The sequence below is a fragment of the Myotis myotis genome, unplaced genomic scaffold, assembly GCF_014108235.1.
Source record: "Myotis myotis isolate mMyoMyo1 unplaced genomic scaffold, mMyoMyo1.p scaffold_m19_p_14, whole genome shotgun sequence".
NCBI classification, from domain to species: domain Eukaryota; kingdom Metazoa; phylum Chordata; class Mammalia; order Chiroptera; family Vespertilionidae; genus Myotis; species Myotis myotis.
In genome coordinates this window covers 213,936-229,205 of record NW_023416318.1, presented here as the reverse complement: position 1 = coordinate 229,205, position 15,270 = coordinate 213,936, and the positions used below count along the sequence as shown (strand labels likewise).

The 15,270-nt window shown below is 41.4% G+C and overlaps 1 protein-coding gene across 5 annotated transcripts in view; it reads left to right on the top strand.

Annotated features, from left to right (window-relative positions):
- The window catches only part of RMND5A (required for meiotic nuclear division 5 homolog A), a 70,492-nt gene extending 57,473 nt beyond the window's left edge, over positions 1 to 13,019 (top strand). Inside the window, exons 5-10 of one of the 5 annotated variants that reach the window (XM_036333886.1) lie at positions 389 to 555; positions 1,246 to 1,411; positions 4,971 to 5,073; positions 7,323 to 7,477; positions 8,680 to 8,767; positions 9,935 to 13,019. In XM_036333886.1, coding sequence (XP_036189779.1) covers positions 389 to 555; positions 1,246 to 1,411; positions 4,971 to 5,073; positions 7,323 to 7,477; positions 8,680 to 8,743 — 655 coding nt within the window. In that variant the 3' untranslated portion in view covers positions 8,744 to 8,767; positions 9,935 to 13,019. Of the gene's footprint in view, positions 1 to 388; positions 556 to 1,245; positions 1,412 to 4,970; positions 5,074 to 7,322; positions 7,478 to 8,679; positions 9,194 to 9,267 lie in introns of those variants that run through there. The other 4 variants (XM_036333885.1, XM_036333884.1, XM_036333887.1 and 1 more) reach the window with 4 other exon arrangements.
- The last annotated feature ends 2,251 nt before the right edge of the window (positions 13,020 to 15,270 follow it).

Below are 15,270 nucleotides of genomic sequence, written 5' to 3'. Positions count from 1 at the left end.
GATTTTTTACAGAGAGGAAGGGAGAGGGATAGAGAGTTAGAAGCATCGATGAAAGAGAAACATCAATCAGCTGCCTCCTGCACACCTCCTACTGGGGATGTGCCGGCAACCAAGGTACATGCCCTTGACTGGAATTGAACCTAGGACCTTTCAGTCCGCAGGCCAACGCTCTATCTACTGAGCCAAACCAGTTAGGGCGTAATTGTTATATTTTACTTTTTTTTTCTTTTTTAACAAGTCTCTGGGCCTAGGGATTGATGTTACCAGCAACTTCCACAAGATGGCAGACCAAACACTTTTTTTTCCCATGTTACTAGGTTTCAAACAATTTTTAACACTTTTCCTAGGCTCTTAATTATTGTTAAAATCTTTTTTGCTTTTTCTTTAGGTGGGCGGTATCAAATCGAGAAATGCTTATAGCCCAAAACAGCTCCTTGGAATTTAAGCTACATAGACTGTATTTTATTAGCTTGTTAATGGGTGGAACTACAAATCAGCGAGAGGCATTGCAATATGCTAAAAATTTTCAGCCATTTGCCCTAAATCATCAAAAAGGTGAGTCTGGAGTCACATATTATCAATGTTTACAACAGGCCTAAAGTCACCACTGGGATTGAAGCTTCTCTTAACTAGATCAATACACATTTGCTAATAAATGAAAACAGTTATAGGTGATAATCACTTATAGACAAAGCTGTGATGGGCTCTAGTACAAAAATAAAATATTGAAGACTCATAAATGAAAAGTCATAAACCTTGCATTTTTGGTGATTTCTTAGTAAACTGAAAGGAGACATGAGAAAGAGTTGAAGTATGCTCTTGCACCCCCCATGCTACTGTTAGTGCCACAACAAAGTGTTTCAGGGTGCAGCAGGTGGCAGCAGTTAACCCCAAGTGTCAGTGTTGGAGAACTGGATAGTCAAATATTCGTAATGGCTCCTTTTATAGCATAGTTATCACTCCTCAAGATAATGGTAATTATACTGTGCTAATTATAATAGTAAAATAACTGCAAGTTCAACATTTAGTGCTTTCTTTTTTTCTCCCTTTCTCTATTTCTGCTGTTTCTTTAAGGTGAAGGGAGAAACCCAGCTTAAAGAAAAGAATTTTAAAAGACATTGTGAATGAAGGATTTTAGGCTGTGTCAGTTGGGGGTATTCTTGCCTTTCTCAGCCTATTACCTGTAAGCCAGCTCTATTTCAGATGTAATCATTCACCTCTAAATAGCTGCTGCTTTTTGTTTAGACATTCAGGTTTTGATGGGCAGCCTCGTGTACCTGAGACAAGGGATTGAGAACTCACCATATGTCCACCTGCTTGATGCGAATCAGTGGGCTGACATCTGTGACATCTTTACGCGGGATGCCTGTGCCCTCCTGGGGCTCTCCGTGGAGTCCCCTCTCAGTGTCAGGTACGGAAATTGGTCCTATTACTAAAATGTGCATCACGTTTTTTAGTTGTTCTTAATTAGTTGCCTAGTTCTTGATGTTTAAAGCTGAGAGATTGTCTGTCTTTCTGAAAAAGAGTGTAGTTGGTATTTCAAGAGATTGTCACAATTGACAGTGACAGTGTTAGGGCAGCAGTTCTCGGTGCAGTCGTGGACCTCTGGGGGTCTGAGAGCCCTTTGCACGGGCTGACATTTTTCCTGATGGTGCAGGAACATGGTGAGTGAAATTGCTGGAGCCTGAGCACAGGTCAGAGCAGTGGCCTCAGGACCCACCGTATTCCTCACTCCACACACTTGCAATTGAAATGCTACTTTTACGTAAGAATGTTCTCGATAAAACGTTAAAAATGATTAGTTTTATTAAATCTTGACCTTTGAGTACACATCTTTAATATTCTGGATGACAGAATAAGAGGTTCACATAAAGCACTCAGCTTCGTGCCAGGTGTGGCGACTCCCCAGAAAAAGCATCTTTCTGTGTGTGGTTTGTTTTTCATGGGACAGTTTTTGCTTAAAAGACTCACTAGACAGCAAACTACAGAGTGAGCAAAGGAGCGTGAAGCATCAGAGGAAGCAGCTGACAGCATCTTTGCCATAATGATAAAATTCACGATTTTGAGCTAAAATATAAATTTTTGAAAACTTGTGTTATACTGAGCTTGACAGCTTTCTGGTACTTAAGGATGTTTCTGATGAGATTTGTGGTGATATTAATAAAGTTGGTTTTTTTTAATATTATGTAATTAGATGAATTAATACTTTGAAGATCTTAATTCAGTATGAGTTTACAAAGTCATACATTGAGTAAACGAATCACTCTGAGTACAAGACATACCATTGGATTTGAATGTAGCTCAGTATAAAAAATTCATTGGTAAGGATTCAGATTTGACGGTACAGCTGACCATTAAGAAACTACTGCTTGTTGAGTTTTGTGTGGCATTAAAGAAGAATATCCACACTGATCTGAAAAGCCAATTAAATTACTACATGTCTGTTGAGGCTTGATCATTTATTTCAACCAGAAGAACCCTTTGCCACAGATTGCGTGCAGAGGAAGAGTTAAGAATTCAGTTGCCTTCTGTTAAACCAGTCAGTAAAGAGGTTTGTAAAAGTGTACAGCAATGCCGCTCTTCTCACAGACGGACTTTTAGCTTGGAAATGGGGGGTTGGGGTAAAGATGTTATTTATAGCATAATAAGTTTTTTACTTTTAAATGAATTAATATTTTAAAATTTTTGCCCTGACCGGTTTGGCTCAGTGGATAGAGCGTCGGCCTGCGGACTCAAGGGTCCCAGGTTCGGTTCCGGTCAAGGGCATGTGCCTGGGTTGCGGGCGCATCCCCAGTCGGGGGTGTGCAGGAGGCAGCTGATCGATGTTTCTCTCTCATCGATGTTTCTGGCTCTCTGTCCCTCTCCCTTCCTCTCTGTAAGAAAAATCAATAACATATATTAAAAAAAAAATTTTTTTCTTGATTTTAATTTCTGATATTCTAAGTGATGATAGATATAATCCACAAAAAAATGCTCTTTCATATCCTTTATATTTAAGCATGTAAAGAGGATCTGAAACCAAAAAGCTTAAGAACCTATTTTTTTTTTAAATATATTTTATTGATTTTTCACAGAGAGGAAGGGAGAGAGATAGAGAGTTAGAAACATCGATGAGAGAGGAACATCGATCAGCTGCCTCCTGCACATCTCCCACTGGGGGATGTGCCCGAAACCCAGGTACATGCCCTTGACCGGAATCGAACCTGGGACCTTTCAGTCCCCAAGCCGACGCTCTATCCACTGAGCCAAACCGGTTTTGGCAAGAACCTATTTTAAGAAAATAACTTTTTTAGCTCTTCTTTTCATTTAATTCCTCAAGTGATTTTTATTGATTTCAGAGAGGAAGGGAGAGGGAGAGAGAGATAGGAACATCAATGATGTGAGAGAATCATTGATCAGCTGTCTCCTACATGACTCATACTGGAGATTGAGCCTGAAACCTGGGCATGTGCTGACTGGGAATTGAACCATGACTTCCTGGTTCATAGGTTGGCGCTCAACCACTGAGCCACACCAGCCGGCCTCCTCAAGTGTTTTTAATCCTGTTATGTGCCAGGTAATGTGTGGGACACAGAGATAAATAAGGCACAATCTGCGCTCCATAGGGTGTACCATCTGAGTGTAGGAGACACTTGTGCAATTAACTCTAATGCATGGCCATGCTACAGGTCAGGTTGTCTGGGGAACAGACTCTGCAGTGGGTAGAGATTGACATGAAGAAGTTTATTGGGGTCAGCCCCTGTTGGGGGGTGAAAGCAGCATGATTAGGCAGAGGGAAAGTTGGGATGTATGTGGTGCAGGCTGACCAAAGGCCTCAGCCATCCTTGAAGAGCTCTGGAGCTCTGGTGGGCCTGTGGAGTTGGAGCATTGTGTCCATGCGGAGCATTCATTAAATATGACCCTCGTCAGGTGGCTTTCGTCAGCTTAGGGGAGTCCTGAAGAGGGCCAGCTGAGAACTGACTGCCAACACTTGTGCCCTAAACGGGGGTGATCTGGGTCTAGGAGGAACAGTGTAAGAAAATGTCTTAGCACTATGGAGTTTCCTTAAAAAACTGAAAATGGAACTCCCATTTGACCCTGCGATCCCACTCCTAGGAATATATCCCAAGAAACCAGAAACAATCAGAAAGGATATATGCACCCCTATGTTCATAGCAGCACAATTCACCATAGCTAAGATCTGGAAACAGCCTAAGTGCCCATCAGTAGATGAATGGATTAGAAAACTGTGGTACATCTACACGATGGAATACTATGCTGCTCTAAAAAGGAAGGAACTCTTACCATTTGCAACGTCATGGATGGAACTGGAGAGCATTATGCTAAGTGAAATAAGCCAGTCAATGAAGGAAAAATACCACATGATCTCACTCATTCATGGATAATAGAGACCATTATAAACTTTTGAACAATAATAGATACAGAGGCAGAGCTGCCTCAAACAGATTGTCAAACTGCAGCAGGAAGGCCGGGGAGGGTTGCGGGGCAGGAGGTAGGGGGGTAAGAGATCAACTAAAGGACTTGTATGCATGCATATAAGCATAACCAGTGGACATAAGACATTGGGGGATAGGGGAGGCTAGGGGACTGTCTAGGGCGGGGGGATAAAATGGACACATATGTAATACCCTTTGTAATACTTTAAGCAATAAAAAAAAAAAAAAATAAAAAATAAAAATAAATACCTACTAGCTTGGCACAAAAAAAAAAAGAAAATGTCTTAGAATGTCATTAATGTTAGGAGTGTCATTAATGACGGATAGGTAGGGCCCATTAAATCGGGTGGTTCTGTACAATTTAAAACCTATTTATGTGTGTACATGCGCACACACACTAATTTAGCAGAGCAGAAGGCTCTGTGCCCTGCCAAACGCCAGGGCCCTCTGCACAGAGTCTGGAGGAATTGACGTTTCATGGACCAAGCTGTCTGGCACTGGCCTGGCATTGACATTTCCTCTTCTGTCTCCCAGTTTCTCAGCAGGTTGCGTGGCGCTGCCAGCTTTAATTAACATTAAAGCTGTGATTGAGCAGAGGCAGTGCACTGGAGTTTGGAACCAGAAAGATGAATTGCCCGTGAGTTCCATTTTCTCTTGATTGTTTACTTTTCCTGTCATTAGAAGAATGTGAATGTTAAAGGTTTAGAATGCCAGTCTTGCCTTTTAACTGGGGAACATTATTGTAGCCATTTGACAGGGATGCTTTTATGCATATGGTGACATGATTAAATAATAGAAATGGGAGCAAGTACGTTTTGGAGGCACTGGAGGAGTTTTCTTAAAATTTTGACTTTGGCAGTGAAAGCTAATGAAGGCCCTGGCCAGTGTGGCTCAGTTGGTTGGGCGTTGTGCCATGCACCTAAAGGTCGCTCCTTCAGTTCCCGGTCAGGGCACATACCCGGGTTTCCAGCTCGATCTCTGGTGGGGGGGTCATGCAGGAGGCAGTGGATTGATGTTATGCCCTCATATCAATGTTTTCTCTCTTCTCCCTCCCCCTCTCTAAAATCAGTACACGATTCTTTAGAAAAGAAAGCTAATGAAGGAGACGTCAGAAGTGGGGAGGGCGGGATATACTGTAGCATGCAGAGTGCTCTGCACATGGCAAGCCAGTGGTGCTACAGTTTTCTTTTAAATATAAGCGCAGTGAGTCATTTTGATTGGATTTAGTTTTATCTTAAGCATTGATATTGATGAAATCATGGGTTTGAGCTGGTTATATTGGTCTAATACCATTCAAAATAAGTACATAGCTATTAGATTAAAGGTCGTCCTTGTGACCTCTGCAGTCCTCAGTGGCCCTTCAGTGCCGTGTGTCCTCTGATGCCTGGAGCAGGCTGTGGTTTTAAGCCTCAATTTTAGTCCCTTGCCAGCTTTCCACCTTCCTCACGTAGTTTTTCCATTTCTGAAATGGGGACTGTCCTTCTCTTTTGGGACTATGGGACTATTAAAGGCTAGAGACAACATAGATATACTTAGAATAACATGGGACATGTAGTAGGTACTCACGTTTTGCCTATAGGGAGTGACAGAGGTCACTGTAGTGGTATTTCCACCGGCCTCTGACAGATACTACAACTTTGGAAATATCCCTGCATGGTTCTGTCAAGACCCTGAAGGGCAAAAACGTGCTTTTGGCTTTTGTCTCTTTTCTGCCACCTGTGCACAGGTTTATCTGCAGTTACCCTGCTCTTCCAGCTGGTAACTGTTGGTTGGTTGCCCAGCTTCTCCTCGGAGATCTGGTTTGATTTGAAACACAGGTGCATTCCCAGCCCTGCATGTGGTCAGGGCACCAGCAGCACCTCTGTTTGACTGCTGCACATTGGAGCAAGTGGAGAGAATTGAGCCTTCGCTTGCTTTGCTGAGGCAAGTGCCCGCAGGATGCTGGGAGTTTCCCAAGTTACCTGTAAGCCCCTCTGATGCTTGTGCGCTAGGAAAGAGCCTGCCAAAGTCTGAATTCACCTAAGGCCTGTGTGTCAGGGTAATACAGCACTTGGAAGTGATGGTCTGGCCATTTTTTCTCAGGATTCTTCTGTTATACTTTGTCAACTTTTTTGAAAGAGTCCGGGTAATAGACTTTTATATTGATAGCCATTGTCGATTGAGAAGGAAGAAAACAGAGTAACCGTTTGTGGAGCCCCTGCCAAATATCAACCCCTGTTAGGTAACTTCGTAGCTTTCGTTTGTTTTGTTCACTCAGAGAGCAATCCTGGGGCTGTGATTGTGAAAAGTCCTGCTGAACTTCAGCTGCAAGCCCTTGTTGCAGGTGGTTTCTCTCGGCCATTCTGCACAAAACGGGGAAGACTTGGACCTGAAACTCACATGGAAGCAAACCATATTTAATTTGCTTTTAAAGGAGTGAATACACTGAATTTTATCATCTAGCTAAGTGTGCTGCAAAACAGTCAGGATTTCTGATGGGTTTTACTGTTAGGTGCATCTAATGAATTTCCAAGAGTGTTTAACTTCTAGAACATTGATTTGCCTTTAACTCTTAACTCTCAGACATCAGAATTTAGCTTAAAAGTAGTGTTTTATATAATTTAAGATGGAAGCATTTTCTCAGTCCGTTGAGATTTTGCTTCCCTGCCGTTGTCATCAATTTGGCTCAAATAAACTCATAAAAATTCTGTGATAAAAAGGTAATTTTGAAGGTTAATATAGAATTATGAATAATGCTAGAATCCTTAAGACTGTCCCTCTCGAGTTAGAAGAGTGTTGTGAGAGGCAGGATCAGAGGGGTAGGTGTTAGCAGTGTTCTTGGCTGCACAGTGCATACTCACGTTAAGGTGTTTGAGCTGTAATGAGCCTTTCACTTTTCTTTAACAGATTGAAGTGGACCTCGGTAAAAAGTGCTGGTATCACTCCATATTCGCCTGTCCCATTCTTCGTCAGCAAACAACAGATAGCAACCCACCCATGAAATTGGTCTGTGGTCATATCATATCAAGAGATGCCCTGAATAAAATGTTTAATGGTAGCAAGTAAGTATCTGACTTTTTAAACGTTAGTGAAATTTTTTCTTTTGTAACTTAGTGGGAAGTGAAGTAATGAGGGTAAATAAATGCTGCTAGAATTTAAAAGTAAATAGATTTAATCAGTACTCATTTGGCGTAGTGGGTGGCATCTGATTTTTTTGTCAGTCTTTTTAATATGTTGATGAATTTGGTGACCAGATTAATAAGCATGATCTTTAGTGCCTTTTGGGTAGGTGATACAATGTCAACTCCTCATCCCCCTTTTACACAAATGGTAGCATGTAGCATACTATATACTGTTCTGTCAGTGCTGTGTCCTGTAGATCTTATACTAGAATATGCTATTGAAAGAGTCCTCATTCTCCCTTTAAAACTGCAGATTAATCTACCATGTGGAAATAATGATCATGAAACCAATTCCTTATTGATGAGCATTTAACTTTTGTTACTGTAAAGTGAATTACCTTATCTATACGCTGTATATAAATTCACAGAATTGAAATTGCTGCTTCAAAGGGTAGATATACTTAGGCTTTTTATACATTATGAGTCCAACTTTTTATTAAAAACATTTCAAAAGCTTATTTCTAGCGTAGGCAGCTAGAAAATTGCTCACTGGAGTTTATTTCAGACCCATTGTGGTGAAGTCTTTCTTTAAGGGGAGACTCTGGCATGCACCACAGGCATTTGTGCCCTTCCCAGCCCATGCAGCCATGCTGGCTGTGTGCCCCACTGCAGGGCATGTCAGCTGCTCTTGGTAGCTACATACTTTGTAGGCTCAGCAGCTGGCATCAGATTTGCTGCACTTGAGTGGGTTGTGTGACCAATAGATTTGAAACTCATTTCGAGACAGATAGGTGCAGCCTAAATCTTGGAGAAGAAAAATTGGATTTACTTCTGAAAATTCCCAAAGCATTATGCAGAACAGTTGTCTTTTCTTTGTGTACAAAACAGTTTTTACTGATTTCCACTGAAGGAGAGCCTTTCAGTTTAGGGTCTGGCTTAGGTGGAGTTTATTTGTGACCCTCCAAAGCTTGGCTGTTATATTAAGAGAAAGCACAGCTCATCCTCAAAATACAGACACGTCTGTGTGTGTTTGTCAGTCTCTGTGTATGTAATTGTTAGAAAGACGTTATAACTATGTGAAGTTGAATGCTCAGTACTGATCATGTTCCCTCATTCAGTGTTTTTTCCCCACTTCTCTTTAGATTAAAGTGTCCATATTGTCCAATGGAACAAAGTCCAGGAGATGCCAAACAGATATTTTTCTGAAGAAATAATTTTAATTTGCAGTTTGTAAGTGAAACTGAATTGTGGGTGCATTTCAGAAGAGAATGTTCCATTTAATGCAGCTACCCAAGGACTCCCGTGTTTATATAAGCTAATGCTCCAAAAACTTTGCCAACATTTTAGTGCACACACACCGAGGGAGTGTTCCAGACGAATATTATCATAGGGCTTTATTATATTCTTGGTCTTTATTTCCGATCAAGTAACTACACCAGCAGTTGTCATTCAATGCAGGTTTTTGTACTTAATTATATGGTGATTTTTTTACTTTTTAAGAGCAGAAACAGAAATTGACCTCCCCACCATGTGATTAGTATTTTTCCTGCTTTTACTTTTGTCATTTTCTTGATAATTGTAAGCTTTGGGAATGTTTGTGAAGAAGTTTTATTTCCTGTTATGTGTACATAATTAAATGAAAATTCTTCAGAAAAAGTTTGGAAAACTGAATTGTGGCTATAAAACTAATTTGCTTTTTTTTTTTTTTTTTTTTTTTTTTTTTGCTTAAGGAAGAAAGCTGTGATAGATTTCAAGTTTGCTTTTTGAACTTTTTCTCTGCTCCTGTTCTCACTGAAAAGTCAGCAGACCTGCATTTGAGTTCTGCTGGTAGCCTGGCTGCCTGTTTTTCAAATCCCATCATGAATTTAGCAGGTTGATGTGAGAAGTCTTCCGCTAGAATAGAGCGGAAGGAGCACTATTGTTTCTATGCTTTTATTGCCAAGAGGTGCTTGTTTTAAAAGTGTGTTCAATAAAATGAAATTCTGAAGTTAGAAGTGTTAAGTTGATATTTGCTCCCTTGGTCTTAGTAGCCCTGTGCTCTGAAATTTGCCTTCAGGACTTGGCTGTCCATTGCATTTGTATACCATGCAGACACAGTATTGTGTGTGTGTAGATGTGCACCAGCATCAAACATTGTGCATCTGGAAGGGGAGAAGCATGTTCCAGTCCTAAAATGCAGCCACCAGAGTCATTACTTTAAATCCTTAAAGTTAGAATCTAGCGAATTTTCTGTAGTGCAGAATATGTTTATTGCTGTTTTTGTATTTGAATAGTATACTGTTCAATGCCTCTCCTGCAGTGTGTATCATCTCATTGACTGTGAACCTGTATATTATTCTAATGGATACACAATGACCTTTTCTCTTGTGTGGTATCTTCATTTAATGCACTTTCCAGAAATAGCCATGTGTACGAGTCTTTCTCTGTATGATGAACTACATGGAAAAGACTTCCGAGGACATAATTCTGACAAACCTGTTATGTTACTTCATTATAAGAAGAATGGTATATGGATATCACCAAATATTTTGCAACTTTATTTCATCTGACATGGAACTGAACATCAGTATAGGAAAACTTTCATGAGAAAACGAAAAAAGAAGAAAACAAGCAAAGAGAACCATGACACTTCACTTTTTAAACTACAGATTGACTTAGGTTGGGGGGGAGGGGGAATGGATTTGGTGCTAAGTTAATTGGAAGGTGGCAGCACTTGCAGTAATACACCAGCCTGGCTGGTTTGTCCTGAAGTGTGTACCTTGGAGAGTTGGGTTTTGTTTATAAAGTCGGGGGGTATTACAGAGAGCCCTGCCTGACTGGCGTGTGTGGCCAGGCGTAGGTGGAGGACCACTGTGAGCTGTGTAGGTGAGCCAGGAATCGTGCTTAGCCTGCTCAAGTGCTTGCTTTGTTCGACCCGAAACTTATCCCCACAGCAACTCTTGCGCGGTGTTTCTGCTTTCCTGTTACAACCCTCCCTAAAGTTCCCTTCTCTCCACTAGCGCAGTGAAGGAGGAAAGTGGGGAGAAGCTCCTTGGACTCCAAAAGAAGGTAGAAAATTCAAGGCAGTACTCTGGTTGAGGACGTAAAACTGGTTTATTTTTTCTTTTGACTTAAAACCCAGAGTGTCTTTTTTTAGCTTTTCTAGGCCAGATTTAGCTTTATTCTCATCTACCATCTCAGACACCTACACGGCATTTAGGCTTCACACAAGGTTTGAACAGTACAGACACATTGCTCTAAGACTAGAGCCTGGTGGTAAATATTTTTGGCAGCCAGGGACTCAGTTGTCTCAGGCCACTTTCGGGGACAAAAGCCAGAGCTCTGCTTTGTCCCTCTCCCGGTGTTGGGAATCCTGTTGACAGTTTCCGTGCAAGGTCCTTGTAGTCCTACTGGACAGGGTTAGGGCCAATAATTTGAAACTCTTGATCTGATTATTTAACATGAAAATTATGTTTTGTGATCCTTAACTAAATGCATGGACTTAAAATTTACTAGTGATTAAATGTGAAGGAGAGGTGGCCTTGAAGAGGCCAAATCTTAACCAAAGATACTGAAATACAGTATGCTGTCCTTCCTACTCCAGTAACACCTTCACCAGAGCTGGCAGCACCATGTCACCGGGGCTGCGGAGGTCAGCGGTGCTGGAGGACGCCCTTCGCCACACTCTGCCTTCCACTTGCAAAAGGTCACGATAAAACCAAGGTTTCTTACAGTCAGACTCTTTAAAATAATGTACATTGAAAACCAATTCAGAGTGGTTGTTTAAATTCCTATAGGAGCCATTTCCATTTATCAGTCATGGACTATACTAAACCAATAAAACCTTACTAGGTCCTTAGAGTCTGCTTCAGCCAGAGCATCTGTGCTTCCCAGTCTGAAGCACAGCGGCTGAAGTTGTCTTTCAGTCTTCTTTCTCGGTGGTGTGATCATCACAGATGCCATTTCTGTTGTTTTAATGGTGATAATGTGAGACTTCTAATACATAAATGAACGGGTATTGGTGCCTCTTGATTTTAAAATTTTGAGAAAAGAGCCACCTCACATTCATAGGATGTGTGAGTCTTTTATGAGTGCATGAGCATTTAATTGAAAATGAGAACATTATGAAGTCAGCCTTTTGTTTTGATTTTTCTGAAGCAGCTTTGTACACAGAGACACTAAGACCCACACCAGGTTTGTGGGGAACGAGGATCCTTCTTTGTCTCCAGAGAGCCCCACAGGTTATGCCGTTGGCGCTCAGTATTCTTCATGCTGTGAGTTATTCCCACCTCAGTGACTTCCGCTTTGGGATGGGAGAGACGACAGAAACCAAGAACTCTTGGTTACCCGCACACGGCAAGCTGCTGGTAGGCGTTAGCCCTCTGGTTTTCCAGCCCAACCTCTGACCGAGTGGACTGCCAGCCAAGCTGGTCAGCTTTCTTAGTCAGAAGACTCAGGTTATTTTCAGGGAAGACGTGGAGGCATGACTTGGTTAAATTCATCACTAGGATGTGTAAGGTAAAGACACAAACCAAATATCTCTCATTACTTAACTACATACATTCTCTTTGGTAACACTAGGATGCTGCGGTCGTGAGGGAGTGATGGCAAGGATACGCACCTCGGTACTTCATAGCCTGGCCAGCTGCGGGCGTTTTATGTGGTACAATAGTGTTCGCCATAAGCAGGTACAAACTTCATGGACTGTTTATTGAACTGTAATGGAGTAGATACCAAAAATAGAATGACAAATGTATTTTAATAGCAGATGAGGCAGCTAAGTTGTAGGCGAGTTTTCCACTGTTGACTACACACACGGAGAGAAAACGCAGTTCTGTTTTCAGGACATTTCCCTCCACACAGTTTTAACCGTAGTGAGCATATGCTTCATTTACTTCCAAAGAGGCAAAAGCAGCTGGAGTTGACTCAATAGCACATGCTTTGTTTCATGATATGGGTGAGGACCTATTCTTGTTTTAGCAGTCACGTAACATTCTCCAACGAGGCAGATGTGGGGTTCGCTAGGATTTAGTGCCTGATCTTTTCTTTTGGGAAGGGGTGGGAGTGAATGTATTGGGGATGGGAGGGAAGCAGGAGAAAAAAAATGTGAGTGTGAGTGAGTGTGCATGTCTCTGAAATTCACCATGACCCCCACCTGTGTCTAGCAAGGAGCAGGTATTTAATGTATTTTGCTCATGACTGCAGTGTGCATGTTCCCCTCTGTGTTCTCTAACTTACACTAAAAGGACTCATCAAATCATCTTGTTCAGATGGCTCAGGATTGTATTTCTTTTGCTTACCCTGTGCTCTTGGGTTCTATAGTATTTCTATAATTATGTAACAAGAATAGTGTTGCACTGTAATCTATTATATAGAGCTATATGTATGGAAAATTTTGATCAGTTTTTTAAGCAATGTATCCTGTTTGCAAAGGCACAATAAAGTTGCATATTATAGACAATAGGCAATAAAGCTAAAAATAAACCTTATTTAACACAAACCATATTCATATTCTCTGTTCATTTGATTTTGGAGAAAATCTAGCATTTGCATATCTAGTAGTTTCAGGGATTTCATTTTAAAAAGTTCTGATATATTTAATTTATAAATTTCAGACTGATAGAGTTTTGGGAACTGTAAGAAATACTTTGTCAATGTGTGTATTTCTATATCAAACACATGGCTTCTCCTGTGTGTATTTTTAAAAATTAAAGAAATAGACATTTAAAAATCTTACGGAACCAGTTTGTATAAATATGACAGAGATATGAGGGAGGGAGTATATAGGTGCCGTGGTGAGAAGAGAGCATTGCTGAATGCCTTTGCTAAGGGGCTGCATATAAATAATTTAAAATATCTTTTGTCACCATCTCATCCTGTTTCTGCATCACTAGCAGTGTGAAGAGAGGGGGTTGCTGGACACAGTCCCCAGTTCCTAAGTAGGTGTTTACCTTAGTGTTTCCACAAACACCCACGCTGTGGACAGCTAGGGCCCTGCCCCACCCTCGGACCAGAGTGATAAGGCCCGAACTGCTCTGTCCAGGCTGTGGAGGAGTGGGGCTAACCCTCAGCATTACCAGGGAGGGACAGAGGCTGAGTTGTCCCTCCTACTCGTGACAAGCTAAAGGTAAGAGAGACTAATAATGTTTGTGGTGCCTGTGTGTGTGTGTGTGTGTGTGTGTGTGTGTGTGTGTGTATTTTTAATGTACATTCTTATCTGAGATTTTAGGTTTCCTACCTATGGGAACCACTGTAGGTCATACCCAGTCATATTTGGAGGTAGTGGCCCAGTCTAGACAAGGCCTGGCAGGACAGGCCAAAGATCCCACCACCTGTCCCTGCAGCATGTGGGCTCCCTGGGACTCAAGGAGTCTCCGTAGCAGCACTGGCATCACCTGTGAGCTCAGTCCATTTGCAGATGCAGATGCTGAATCAGACTGCATGTTTGTGAGCAAACTGGATCGCCCTCAAGGAGCCTCCTGGTGGTCCCTATTTTATGAAGTATCCTCCTTAAATGTGGCAGGTAAGGATCACATGTACTGACCATGAGGAGTACATGTTTTCCCTTTTCTTGATGACCAAGTCCTGAGTCATCAAGAAAAGTTAAAATTAGTGTACTTTGAGAAAATTTTTAGTGCAGTTATTTTTAAAATCAGTGTATTTCTTTGAGCATCTGGGTAATTGAAGTGTTATATTTGCAGCATGAAAAAATGTATTTTCCACGCCCCCACCTCTAAAATGGGGAAGGATGAGCACCAGAGGTGCAATGTAATAGGACTTTGTAATGGCAAAATAAAGACAGAAACTGCACCTAGATAAATGTGTGGTGCTCTCTGATATTTTCCCACTCTACTTAATGCTCATCAAGACTGAATGGATTTCATGACTCACTAATGGGTCAGGATCCACAATTTTAAAAACCTTGCATTAGGGGACAGTGATGAAACAGTCCATTCACAAAGCTACTTTGAATCTCTGTCAACATATGTGTGATAGAGAGTGTTTTTTCTTTAGGCTCCTGTGAGTCTACTATGTTAGTAAATATAATATAGCCAAACATCAGAAGTATTGTCCTGTAACAAAAGGAGTGTTCTGTTAGGAAGAAGCGAAGAATGATTCTTAGCAAAGCAACTTGCGGTCTTTGCCACATTTAAATATGCATCTCAGCCACGAAACATGACATTTCACTCATATAAGTCGATGCAGCTTTTCACCTGCCCTCAGATAAACAAATGATGTTAGCTCACTGACATGTCTCCAGCTGCATTTCTTAGGCCCTAGTGGTATTTGTGTTAGAAGTGAGTGCCCTTGCTAAGTGAAACAAGCCAGTCAATGAAAGAAAAATAACACATGATCTCACTCATTTATGGATAATTAAGACCATTATAAACTGATGAGCAAAAATAGGTACAGAGGCAGAGCAACATCGAACAGACTGTCATACTACAGCGGAAAGGCTGGGGAGGGTTGGTTGGGGGGGGATGGTAAGAGGTCAACCTAAGGACTTGTATGCATGCATACGAGCATAACCAATGGACACAAGACACTGGGGGGCATGGGAGGCTAGGGGAGGGTCAAGGGGAGAAAAAAAAGACATATATAATACTCTTTGTAATACTTTAAGCAATAAAACAATTTAAAAAAAAAAGAAGTGAGTGCCTTGGCCAAGCTTCCGACAGGACCCCTGCTCCACTCTTGCTCCAGAATATACTCCTTTCTATGTGATCTCACCACCGGTAGTGACCTTTGCTTTC